We start from the raw sequence: 13,804 nt of genomic DNA, 5'->3' as shown, positions 1-13,804 counted from the left end.
GGGTGACACCATTCTTCGGGTGCTACCACATATTACAGGAAGATTGGCATTCCGTTATGAAATTGTTTTGGTAAACAATTTTCTTTCTTGCTCTCCGCTGTTAATATGGGAAATGTTGAAATGGCAGTTCATAATACTTCATAAACATGTTGTGCTATTAGTGAAAGAAGGTGAAAATGTTCATCGATTAACCTTGTAGTGGAAATAAATTTAAAAAAAAATTCAAAAACGTGTACCGAATATCAGAAATCGAACCATGCTACTTCGTAATGGTCTTTCTCTACAACTAAGTATTTACAAACAGGACTTAGGTAGTCATGGAATCTGAAACACATTCGATTGAAATAATATGAATCAACGTTAAAAAAAATCGTTAAATCATTTCTTAAAGTGAAATCTTCACCATAAAACCTCCAAACGGCGAGCACGTTTGTACCAAACTCTGTACTTACACTTATGTCGAACACATCCCAAGCCGCAGTAGCAGCAGCAGGAGCAATGTTTCACTTCATTAATTTCAGATTACACGGCTGAGTGGACATTTATCTTCGTCTACGATTCACAGCTTCCGGCCGGCTGGCTGGCATGGCATAGGCCCCCTTGTCTCGCCGGTGCCAGCAATTGTGAAAGACCACATCGTGTTGCCAACCCAACTGCAACGCTCCCACAGGGAAAAGGCACATATGAAATTCTGATGAAAAATTCCTTACCCACACACATGTCTGGAAGAGGAAAGTGACGTGATGAGGTGGCAAGATGGTTGGATTCGTTTCCGTGTTTAAGTTTTGCTTTTGAGAATACGAATGAGTACAGTAATCCTCACAAATTGTGAGAATAGACTAAGATTGAACTAAGAACTAAATCTCTGTTCTGTGTAATATCATACATAATTAGCCTGGATCCTTGTATTACATCCACAAACCTCAAACCTGATCTACCCGAAGAAACACTGTATCCGCGAGAACGTGCTCGATTCAATCAATTTCGATGCTGGAAGCGTTTCTGTCAAACCGTGGCTATCATAATCGAAACGAGTTTTTTTTCTCAACTAGTCTTTTGGGAATCGATATCGACATTGAACCGGGGGGGCCTACACACTTGTCCACTGCGCTCGTAGGAAAACCGAATTCATCAATCGGCCAATCACAAAATGTTTCTCTGATCAATTGATATTGATTTCGGTTTTTGTTTCGTCTTCTCGTTACAGATACTTACAATGGAAATGGCTAGAGGCACAGCCAGTTACTTACAAAACGTTTCGGATGTACCGAGTGCTGGGCAAGGGGGGCTTCGGCGAAGTCTGTGCATGTCAGGTGAGTTTTGTTATTACGCTAAAACCCTCATAAAATACAATTAAAATTTTGAACATTCGAGGAAGAAATTTTATCTATTGATATGTGTTAGAATTTGTTTAATTAAATATCAAGTGCTACTCCCAAGATTTGTTTTTGCTACCAGAAGCTATTTAAAAATTGGTACGAAATCGATAAAGACGTAGGCAATGCTCAACAAGCTTATGGAAATATTTTGTGTGTTAAATTGTCATCAAATGTTATAGCCAATACCTTTGACGATGACCTCTGATTGATCCAAGGTAGAAAAACTAATGCTTCATCTCTAATTATGGGCACCCTTAGTTACTTCCTTCTCAACGTTGTTGCTAACATTCGATTCAAAATTGCATGCAGATACGAACAAATAATTGGAAGAGTTCCGGGTGGATCAACGTCAGGAGCGAGCAGCGAATTCTTTTAAATTTTCCAGGAAATAAATCTGATGCAATTTTTGGGGAAACCTCCGGATGATTCCCTGATGAAATTCCGGAAGAATTTCTAGATGAACCCCTGGAAAAAAAAAATGGATGGATTCATGAAGGAATCCCTGGAGTAGATTGAGCAATAATTTCTGGCGAAATTCTTTGATCAGTACTAGTAGAAATCTTCTCGCTTGTCCCCAAAATACGACAGCAACTTCCACATCCATAGCAGTTTTTGATAGGCACCGTCTGAACTAAGAATTTTATCTTCTAGTCCGACGATAGCACTGGTGATTTTTCCATATCGGAATGGGGAAATACCTTGAGCAACCCGATCAGATTACCTCAGTATAACAGTAACATCGACGTCTTGATCCAGTGTAGATCCAAATGAAGATTTCGACAGATTCCAACTCCCGCTGAAGGATACCTGTAAACATTATCTGTACAAATTCAGTTCTACTCTTTCCGTTAAACGAGCTGCACGCATTATCTTCAAACTAATCTATAAAAGACAGGAGTAGTTACGGTCCTGGACAAGCAACTCATCTGAATCTTCGGAACCTTCGGAATCTTCTGAATCTTCTCAATCTTATGAAACTTATGAATTTTTCTGAATCTTCTGAATCTTCTTAATCTTCTGAATCTTCTGAATCTTTTGAATCTTCTGAATTTTCTTATTCTTCTGAATCTTCTGAATTTTCTGAATATTCTAAATTATCTAAATCTTCTGAACCTTCTGAATCTTCTGAATCTTCGGAATCTTCAGAATCTTCTGATTCATCTGAATCTTCTGAATCTTCTAAATCTTCTTATTCTTCTGAACCTTCTGAATCTTCTGATCTTCGGAATCTTCTGAATTTTCTGAATCTTCTGAATCTTCTGAATATTCTGAATCTTTTGAGTTTTCTGAATCTGCTGTATTTTCTGAATATTCTGAATCTTCTGATTTTTTTGAATCTTCTAAATCTTCTGAATCTTCTGAATCTTCTGAGTCTTTCGAATCTTCTGAATCTTCTGGATCTTCTGAATCATTTTAATCTTCTAAATCTTCTTATTCTTCTGAATCTTCGGAATCTTCTGAATCTTCGGAATCTTCTGAATCTTCTGATTATTCTGAATCTTATTATTCTTCTTATTCTTCTGAATCTTCTGAACCTTCTCCGCGCCCAAATTAGTCAAACTGATTTATGTTGATGCAATCGTTTGACTGACTGTTAAAGTTCGTTGAAGCATACTTTATTTCTTTGCATGGTCTTGGAAAGTGTAGTAGATATGTAATCGTTATTTTTCCGATTTTTGATTGCAATAAGAGAGAGCGGAACTTTCAAAATTTAAGTATCGGAAGAAATAGATAGTAATGTAATGAGGGGTCTCTGCTGGGGATTATTCTGAACAGTCATCGATATGGGAATTTCTCCAAAAATTCAATTCAGAAGCTTTTAGTGGTTTGCTCTAGTAATTCTACTCTAAAGTTTTCTTAAGGTTATACTGGAGATTTTACCAGAAAATTCTGCCCGGGATTCAATAATTACTCTAAAAAAATATCTATAGATTCAACCAAAGTTTTCTTCGGGGAAAATTCTTCAGGCATGCTTTCAGGAAATCATCCTGATATTCTTTCAAAGGTTTTCCACATATTATCTTCTACGTTCACTTCAAAACAATACAAAGTGATGACTTCAGTTATTTTTCAGGGCTTACTCCATGGCCTCCAAAAATTCCTCCAGAGATTGCTATAACAATTTATTCAAAGATTCTTTCAGGGCTTCCCCTAGAAATTAGTTACAAGAATTCCATCACGCATTACCCTGGAATCACATCACGAATTCTTTGGAAAAATTGTCCAGGGATTCCTCAAGATATTCATCACCTGAAATTCCCCCAGGGATTCCACCAGAATTTTTGTCATTGTCAGTTTCACCAGGAATTTCTTCAGCGATTTTTTCCGGAGATCCGGAGATTTATCCAACAACTCCTTTCATTCAATGATTCTTCCTTCAAGAGTTCCTCCAATGATTTATTTGATAATTCCTCCAGCGAATCTTCAGGAATTCCTGAACAGATTCTTTCAGGATTCTTTTCGTGTGATTCCACCACAATGTCTTCTAGAAATTCTCAAAGAGATTGCACAAGAAATCCCTCCCAAGAACTTACTACAGGGATTCGACAATTCTACCATATCTTAAATCTTCCAGTGATTCTTCTAGTGTTTCCCTAGGAATTTCTCGACAGTTTCCTCCAGAAAATCTTTCAGCAATTAATTCAAACAGTCTTCCAGGAATTACTTCAGGGAGTCCTACACGATTGTCTCTAGAATTTCTTTCAAAAATTCCAACAGAAGTACATGCAGAGATTTGCTCCAAGAATTCTCACAGTGATTCTACCCAGAATATCTCCACGGACTCATCAGGATTCCACCAAGATTATTTTCAACGATTCCACCAGAAAGCCTTCAGGAATTCCACAAGAAATACTGCAAAAGAATTCACCAAAACTTACTACACGAGATTGCATCGGGAATTTCTTCAGAGATTCCGCTTGTAATTTTTTGAAAGTTTCGCGCAGGTTATCCTCCGGGGATTATTCTAGGCTATCTTCAGTTTCTTTCATCAAATTCTCTAGTGTATCCTTCAATGATTTTTCCAGGTATCTCTGAAGGGATCCTACATTCGTCCTAGGATTTATTCAGGAAATCAGGATGCCTGAAGTTATCAATTCATACCAGTATTTCTTGCAGGATTTCTTCCAAGGAATCCACCAAGAATTGCCATAGATAATCCTTTAAGAACTCCTTCAGGGATTGCTTCTTACAGAGATGTATTAAATAATTTCACTAGGGAATTCTCAGGGAAATTCTCCGGTGATTTGCTCCATGAATTGTTCCAGAGATTTTCCAAAAAAATCTTTCACGTTACTTCTGGGATCCAACCTGGAGGCATTTAAAGTAATTCTTTGTTCAATCCTCTAAGTAAATATCAGTGTAATCCCTGGATGAATAATTATTTGGAATGTTATAGAAACTTTCTGAAGAAATACCTAGAGTATAGAAAGGAAAAAAATCTATTTGTTTGTGGAATTCCTGGTAGATTAATTTCGGAAATATTGGTGTTTTTTTTCAGAAAAAAAATCTTGTGGACTCTTTGCAATTTTTTTGGTTAATTCCCTGGAGGGATTTCTGGTAATCTATATTGCTATTTGCTTTTGACGTGCAAATTTATTATGACTGAGCTTCAAATGCGGTAACACAAAGTAACCAAAGGATATCCATATCACCGCCAACCTAGCAAAGAAAATCAATCTTTGACTTCGCTTTCCTTGTTAAAAATCTTACCGCGTTTGGTGTTCCCGCATTTGCTATTTGCATTTCAAACGCACACAGCAATATAAATATTAAATGGAGTGGTGTTTGTATGTCAGGAAATGACTAACGAACGGGGCAACGTATTTGAATGATAATTTCTCCGTTTTGTTGCTCAAAGGTTCCGACGTGTTTGTATGAATAAAAATCCCAGGATACCGTTTTGATTCATATTACGGACAGCTTCTTATTCCGGACACTCTACTTTGTATGGGAAACATTTCAAACGAAACGTTTCAATTTTTGCCGTTCAAATGTTCACTACTTCGAGGCTCGTTTTAATAAGCTATTTCTATAAATATCCATGCAAATTTATAATGCCCAACTGCCTTAGACGTCTCTTTAATGGTTTAAAGATTTCAATTGATGATTTGACTTTTCTATTAATGATTTTCATGAGATGTCCGGAATTTGAATCAAAGTGTCCGGAATATGAGGCAACAGTGAGGAAGCGTCCGGAATAAGAATCATCAAAAAGCCATACATTTCGATTTATTTAAAATTATTTAAGTTGCGGAAGCGTATTCTATACCCACCATTCGAAAGCTAAGGGTTTCCGGCGCTCGATAACGCTGAGGAATCATACAGAATGATTTATTTTGTATGGTCTATGCTGTGTTATACTTCCCTGGGGCCTTAAGTGTCCGTAATATGAATCAAAACGGTATTCACCGGAAAAGTAGGGAAAAACGAGCGTGAACGTAACTGTCATTTTGGAACGATCCATAGCGTTTTTCAACAGCCTACTTGATGGCAAGACGAAGTTTGCCGGGACCTGGGAGGGAGAAACCAATACGAAATTTCTGTACGTCATAGTGAGCCGGGATTCCGCTGTCACGAACTGTCACTGTGAGCCCAGATCTCAAACATTGGACTAACATGGAAAAAGCGCGTAACTGATTGAAACACAATTTCATCAAAAGTGACAAAAATTGAATGAAAATCAATTCATGAACATAATGCAAGTAATGTCACGTGAGCACCTTTCAACTGATTGAGTATGAAGCATTGAAAAACGCATCGTTTTACTTTTTCCAATGAAAATTAATATTTAGTGCATAGAAAACTGTGGCCTTTTTCCATGTTTGTCAGGAAAGATCGAAAGTACACAACAAAAGAAAACTAGCGGTTTTATCCAAGCCTGCCTTGATTGTTGTTGGCAAGCTGGAGTTATCTTGCAGTTCAAAAAAACGTTGTTCTATATTTCGTGTGTAGTATCGGTGCCTCCCTCCCAGGCCGGGACCACTAGTTCTGAAATTATTCGTGAAAATCCTAGTAAAATCTTTGAAGTATTTTCTAGTAGAAACTCTGAAAGATTTTTCTGATAGAAATTCTTACGAAACTCTGGTGATATTATCAGTGTTAACTCTGGAAAAACTCCTGGGGAAATTCCTTGAAAAACTCTTCTTTGGAAAAAAATACTGGTATAATGGGGAATTGTTGTCGAATCCTTTGAGAAATTTGTTACGGGATCCTTGAAGAACATCTTAGTGGAATCCTTTTTTTTTCAGAATGTTTGGAAGAACCCATGGAGCTATTTTTGTATCCCCGGTAAAATCAGCGAAAAGTTGTAGCGAAATTTCTGAAAGAATTTCTATCAACCCCTATAAGAATTTCAGCTAAAACTCTTGGAAGTTATCCTGAAGGAAATCCTAGAGAATTACCTAAGCGAGTTCCAGATGAAATCCATGGAGGAACCTCTGGAGAACTTATGCAGAGGATTTTTAGTTGGTGTCCTTGAAAAGAATCCTAGCGGAATTTTCGAAGGAATTGGTTACATACATGCCATGATTCGCTACTCGCCACATAGTAACGCACTTGCGCTAGTGACTATGCACAAAAAATCTTTTCTCATACAAAATGAAACGAGAAAACTTCTGCTGATCAACTATGGGCAAGAGCAAAGCATCCTGGCGGAATTACCCTTTTTCGAATCCCAGGATTAACTCCTGTTAGAGTCACTAGTGGATTTTCTAATTACTCATAAAATCGTTTCAAGAAATTTCTAAATTTCTGGTAAAATAATTGAATGAATTTCTGATTGAATCGAAAATTTTCAGCTTGAATCGAATTCAGGTTAACTTCTGCGTTCATGAGTCCTCTCATGGCGTAGGGGTAACGCGCCCTAACCAGAGATCAGGGAGTCGTGAGTTCGATTCTTACTGAGAAGACGTGTAACTTTTTCGCAAATCTTCACATCAATTTGTCCATCTAACCCAATTGCAAATTATATGTAATGTTTAGCTTTTCGGTAGTTGTTAAACTTCCACTCGGCTGGTTAGCCGTAAACCACGATTCATAATTAAAAACATGTAACGAATAAATAGTTTTTAATTACAGAAAAAAACATGTAGAGGGAATGATTTTGATAATCATTTTTGTTGAGACCACACTGTTGATTTATTCATAAAATAAAAATACTTATTAAATTATTTCTACTTCTTTGCCTTACAGTTGCACTTACGTTTACAAACATGCACATGAGAGAGTGTTCATTTAATTCAAGTAGTTTTTTTTTCGATACCTGCTTGGTATCGCAGTGAAAAGTATTGGTACCAATTTAACTTAATATCTAATCAAAGGTATCGAGTAATTACTCGTATTTACTTAGATCGATTCATCCCTATCAGTAGTTCCTTCAGGGTTTCCATCGGAAGTTTATTTAGCGATTGCATCGGAAGTTCTTTTAGGGATTGCATCAGGAATTCCTCCAATGATTCCATTAGGAGTTCACTCAAGAATATCTACAGGAATTCCTTCAAGGATTCCATCAGGAGTTTCTCTAGGGATTCCATTAGAAGTTTCTCTAGTGATTTCATCAGAAATTCTCTCAGAGATTACACCTGGAATTCCATCAGGAGTTTTTACAGACATTTCATCAGTAGTTCTTCTAGGTATCAGGAGTCATTCTAGGGATTTAAACACGAGTTCGTCCAGGAATTTCATCAGGGCTTCCTCCAAGGTTTTCATCGGAAGTTTCTATAGGGATTGCATTGGAAGTACCTCTAGGGATTCCATCTAGAGTTTGTGGGGATTTCATCAAAAGTTCTTCTAGGGATTCCATCAGGAGTTCCTTCAGAGCTTTCATCTGGAATTTCTCCAGGGATTCCACCAGGAGTTCTTTCGAGGATTCTACCCGGAACTCCACTAAGGATTCCATCAGGAGTTCCTCTAGTGAGATTTCATTACTAGTTCCTTCAGAGATTCTACCTTGAATTCCTCCAAGGATTCCATCAACAGTTTCTCTTGGGATTCCAGTTCCTCTAGAGATTCCAGATTCTAGAAGTTCTTTCAGAGATCTGGAATTCCTCCAGAGATAATATCAGAAATTTATCAAGGAAATACATCAGGATTACTTTTAGGGATTGGATAAGCAGTTCCTCCAGTAATTCCATCAGCAATTTCTTCAGAAATTTCAATGGTAGTTCCTACAGAGATTCTATCAAGAGTTCGTTTAGAGATTCCATCAGTTTCTTCAGAGTTTCCACCTGGAACTCCTATATATCCATCTACTCCGGTACTTAAGTTTTGCTTTTCCTTACTACGATTAAAAATTGTAGAATATTCGTCCAAAATACGTAGAAATATTCCCCACCACAGCCATAGAACTAAACAAAATAACAACAACATTTTCGAAACAATGTCTTTCGTCAGAGATAAAGTTTTTGACTACGTTCAAAAAAGCTACACTGAAACTGTAGGTAAATCTGCACTCAAGCTTAAAGAAAATTATGAAAAATAATGGAATCGTTCTGATGGTCTTCGATCCCACGACTACCCAGTACGCTAGACGGGGCGCGTTAACCGACTACGCCACAGAACGGTTAACTATTCTGTAGCGCCGTCGGCCAACCTGAAATCGAAGTCCTTCATGACTCCACATTCTCTTGCATTACTTTGCATCTCCTTCGGCTCTCTTAGATGTCCAATTCAACACTCCTGAGCGTGCCTACGAACAACAGGGAGAGAGCTTTTATTTTTAACGGTACTTACTCGTAAGCCAACTGCGGTTTGCTGAAATCTTCGGTACGCGTTGACCTTTCGACTCGTTCGTAAATCTCTCGCTGGAATTCTGTTGCGATAGGGAGATCGTCGCCCTATTTTGCACAACCTGGGTTGTAATGACTATTACAGCTTTCCAGTTGCTGCACGCTGCAAAGAAGTCCGAGATGTGTAAAAAGATTGAGGAATTTGTTGAACTGGTCAGGACGCAACAAGATCGAGTTTCGAAAGTTATCAGGTTGGATAACTGTGCAACCTAGGGAATTTCTACAAGAGAGCCGGGATCCCAGCCCGATACAGCTCAAGCAATAAATTCTTCACAATTTAAAGGCAGAACGTAATAACCGATACCGTTCAGATATGACGAGATGCAGGCCTGCGGACGCGTAACTCGACATCCATCAACCCAGAGGTGATGAATATGGAAGTTTGATTTCAAAACGGGTGATATCACTCCTCACGGGAGATCGTATAACCGGATATTGCGCGTCCTTGGATCAGAACCTTACATTCACGTTTCGAAACAATAACGCAACAACATCGGCCATGTTTCACACTAAATTACTTTTGTTGGTTATTCTATGGACCATGAAGCCTCGAGGTTTATGGACATAAAGTCGTTGAACCTGTCGATTGGCAGAGATGTGGACTTAATGGAGTTCAACATCAATGACAGCAGTGTTCCGGCATCCACGATGCAAAGTTCGCTGTTTGGGAGTATAATTTGTACCAGTGAACGTCGAGTGATTCTAACCCATTTCCCCGTATTTCATAACGTGGAATGCTTTAATTCAGAATGTACCGTTTTGTCTCAAATTCCGAACAGACTCATATTCCGAACACTTCGTTTTTGTATGGCGATTTGGTTGAAATGGTTCGCTGAAATATGTCACCAAATAACAAGGAAATGGCAGTCAATTGCAATTCAATTTTAACGTCTCCAATATAATTTATACCGCGGGAGTAGTAATGATTCTCTAGTTTAAAACCAGTAGAATATGCTCAGAAAAATTTACCGTTTTGACTCATATTCCGAACACTTAAGGCCAAGAGTGACTTCAAATGCATATGATTGGCAAAAATTGGCTAATATTTGTGAAATTTAATTTTTCTTCGGAAAGCCTAACGGTTAGCTTTTGGATGTACCAATAATAATGTTGATTTAATTAGTTTTAGTATTGTTTTTACGTAAAAGAATGGGACAACATTTTGATTCAAATGCCGAACACTGTGTTTATTCTGTCTCATATTCCGAACACCTTGATTCAAATTCCGAACAGCATGAATAAATCACATTCAAATGAATTATTTCGCAAATAAATTGATCTGAGCATGTTCTACTGGTCTCAAACTAGAGAATCATTACTACTCCCGCGGTATAAATTATATTGGAGACGTTAAAATTGAATTGCAATTGACTGCCATTTCCTTGTTATTTGGTGACATATTTCAGCGAAACATTTCAACCAAATCGCCATACAAAAACGAAGTGTTCGGAATATGAGTCTGTTCGGAATTTGAGACAAAACGGTATTTGCGAAATAATTCATTTGAATGTGATTTATTCATGCTGTTCGGAATTTGAATCAAGGTGTTCGGAATATGAGACAGAATAAACACAGTGTTCGGCATTTGAATCAAAATGTCGTTCCATTCTTTTACGTAAAATCAATACTAAAACTAATTAAATCAACATTATTATTGGTACACCCAACAGCTAACCGTTAGGCTTCGCGAAGAAAAATTAAATTTCACGAATATCAGCCAATTTATGCTAATCAGATGCATTTGAAGTCACTCTTGACCTTAAGTGTTCGGAATATGAGTCAAAACGGTACCATTATCTTCAATGTCATTATCCTTAAAGCTGTTAACGCGAATGAGCAATTACTATGAAGGACATTGCGCCTTCGTCATAGAATTTGGGTCAATGTCATTAGTTGCGTTACTTAATGAATCTTTACGCAACGATTTTTGCAAACGATTTTTCCTGGAAGTGCAATATGCAATATGCAATAAAATGTTTCATGCTGTCATCTATCTGTTTCTGTTCGGGATGAACCACTGCGACCAGTTTTTTTGATCTTTTGTGATATACCCGTGCCCTTTGTTTAGTGCATGTCGTTCTACTCCATTACTATTGAGAAATAATGAAGTAGTCGTTTTTTTTACAAATATCATTCTTTACCATTTTGCATAGAGCCTCTTTAGAAAAAGATACCGCTTTTTATACCTTTTGGAGAAAACAGTTTGTCACCATTAAACTCTCAAAAGCGCGCCCCTTAATCAGGTTCGGCCACTAAGCTGGTTGAATGATACTGATTTTGACCATGCATCGGTACTCTAGCGTATCAAATTATTGCTTCTACTTATAAGGTTCAAAGTCGTTTTTTGAAACTGTGAACAGGTTTCATCGCATGAGACATTTAGATTCCTTGAAACAGAAAGCTTATTTTAGAATTTAAGAGTTCTGCTACTCCACCGATTCGGAATCGTATCTCTCCTAGATATCGAATGATAAACTCTTGAACTCGGAAAGAAATTGTCTCATGAGTTGAAACCAACCTCAGTTGCTGATTGAGCCATTTTTCCACTTCGACCTCCTCATCATCTAGGACAAATAGGTGGGTCTTAGTGGCTTGTTATTCTCTTATACTCTTCCGACCGTAACTTATAAGTATTCACAAGAACAGATACAACAAGAGTACAATATGGTAGATCTTACCCCGTAACGCACCTCGTAAAGGTGATCTACCCGCGTTACATGCTGTCATGTTCTGAATACCAATCATCATCAATACCACATCATGTAGTATTGATGTTGATAGCTGAGAAGAAAGACGACAATAATCGTTTTGCGGGAAAATCCTGACCAATGTAAAACCAGGGCTCTTAGCAATCCGACTCCGTGTGGTCAATTAATTTAAACTATTGAAAACTTATCAGTTCTAAGTATGCCCAATTCCACCAGGATAGTTACCGTTGTGATCATGTGCTAAAAACATACTCTAGTTTCAAACGAGAAGGATACATTAGGCTTATTTATCCTTCTCGTTTGAATCTAGTGTGTCAATTCTATCCATTTCATGGAAATCCCTATTGAAGTTGGATACACATCAGACGATTACTTTTTCCAAGAAGGGTTTAAGTTAATTTTAGACGAATGTGGAAGCAATCTTCCTGTTGCAGAGCTATCATTTCGAGTTAAAAAAAATCATAGCCACCTCGTTCTCCACCAATTGATCCGTAACTGGGTGCATTCATTACAACGATGCAACTGGGTGTTGCAATTTACTTTATCCGCCGGCACTTTCACCCACATAGTGACGAGTTTCATTGAATCTGAATTACATACAATATTGGGATGTGAATCGACCGCGGTATGTAGACACATCCAGACCACTTGTGTGCATCATCCATCTACGATGACGACGAAGACCACTTGAAAGTTCCTGTTTTACCCATTAACGCCAACAGTTCAGTTCAGGATCAGCCGAAGTACAGGCAAAACAGAATCAACTATGTGTGGGATAATCCAGGAAGGGAGGAAATTGAGGCGGTGGTGTCAGACTCGTGTAAGCCGCCGAGATTTACCGGGAATGATTCGAAATTGGACTCAGTCAGGAGCGTTCCGTTCCTCGTTCGTTCTTGTTCCCGACTGGTACGAGCAACTGAAGGGCGAAGGGTGGATCGGGATCTACATATTAATGCACTAATGCTGCTGCATGGACGTAGCCAGGGTTTCTATTAGGGGGAGGGGGTTTATTCAGCTGAAGGCTTCCGAGTTTTTCAGGTATCTCTCAAGCGTTTCTCAAGATCTATTGCAGACAGTTTATAGAACCAATAATTGATGATCGTAAGATCTTTTTCAGAAGCCTGATTTTTAGGGATTCGAAAATTGCCCAAGAAATCTATCAAAGGGGGATGGGGGGGTGGCGGTGGTCTTGTTGAACAGCTACGTCTATGATGCTACAGAATTCCTCTCTCATTCCACCAACTCGGGGTATCATTCGTCAGCAGTGGTCGGTAATCCACTTGAATTCCACTGAAAGAGGTGGTCGGCTGGGTTGAAGGGATAGATTTCCTTCGTCTGTTGGTGTTCTCAGCCGGTCTTATCGTTGATTACTTGAGGACACTCCAGAGAGCCGACCGAGGGCAAGGAGTATACGTATTTTGAACGGTGGAGGAGAGAAGGCATGAAACGTGTGCATTGCGATGTGATCGTCTGCATACAAATTGGCTGCAATTTGAATAAAGATGCGAAAAGTTTTTCCGTCATGGCAGTACAGATTCCACTTTTCTCGGTTCTGTTCTGCTGTTCGACGTCCTTCTCGAACAACTCTGCTATTTTTATTGGACATTTTTTTCATAACTTCTAATGGGAAGTCAATTCTGGTCTGGTAATGATGCATTAGATAGATTTACTTTGGGAATTTCCTCTCGTTTACACAGTTCGAACGAAACGTGTGAATTTCTGAGACATATAATGCACATAATTGGAGCGTGGAATATCATGGATATTTACATGATATGTCATGTAAACGTCCATTATATGTCATGTAATCGAGCAAGATCCAGAGTGATTACATGACATATAACACATTTTTACATGATTTCAAACTGAAATTTACATGACATTATGTTTACATCGCATAAATGAAGTATACATGACGTGTAATCTTCAT

General features: G+C 38.2%; 1 protein-coding gene across 5 annotated transcripts in view; it reads left to right on the top strand.

The window, feature by feature from the left end:
- The window catches only part of LOC5567507 (G protein-coupled receptor kinase 2), a 353,686-nt gene that overhangs the window by 310,295 nt on the left and 29,587 nt on the right, over window positions 1–13,804 (top strand). For all 5 annotated transcript variants that reach the window (XM_021837716.1, XM_021837714.1, XM_021837712.1 and 2 more), the window contains one exon: window positions 1,208–1,313. In XM_021837716.1, the coding sequence (XP_021693408.1) occupies window positions 1,208–1,313 (106 nt within the window). The remainder of the gene's footprint in view (window positions 1–1,207; window positions 1,314–13,804) is intronic.

The sequence above is a fragment of the Aedes aegypti genome, chromosome 1 (assembly GCF_002204515.2).
Source record: "Aedes aegypti strain LVP_AGWG chromosome 1, AaegL5.0 Primary Assembly, whole genome shotgun sequence".
NCBI lineage: Eukaryota > Metazoa > Arthropoda > Insecta > Diptera > Culicidae > Aedes > Aedes aegypti.
This window is presented reverse-complemented; position numbering and strand designations above follow the sequence as displayed.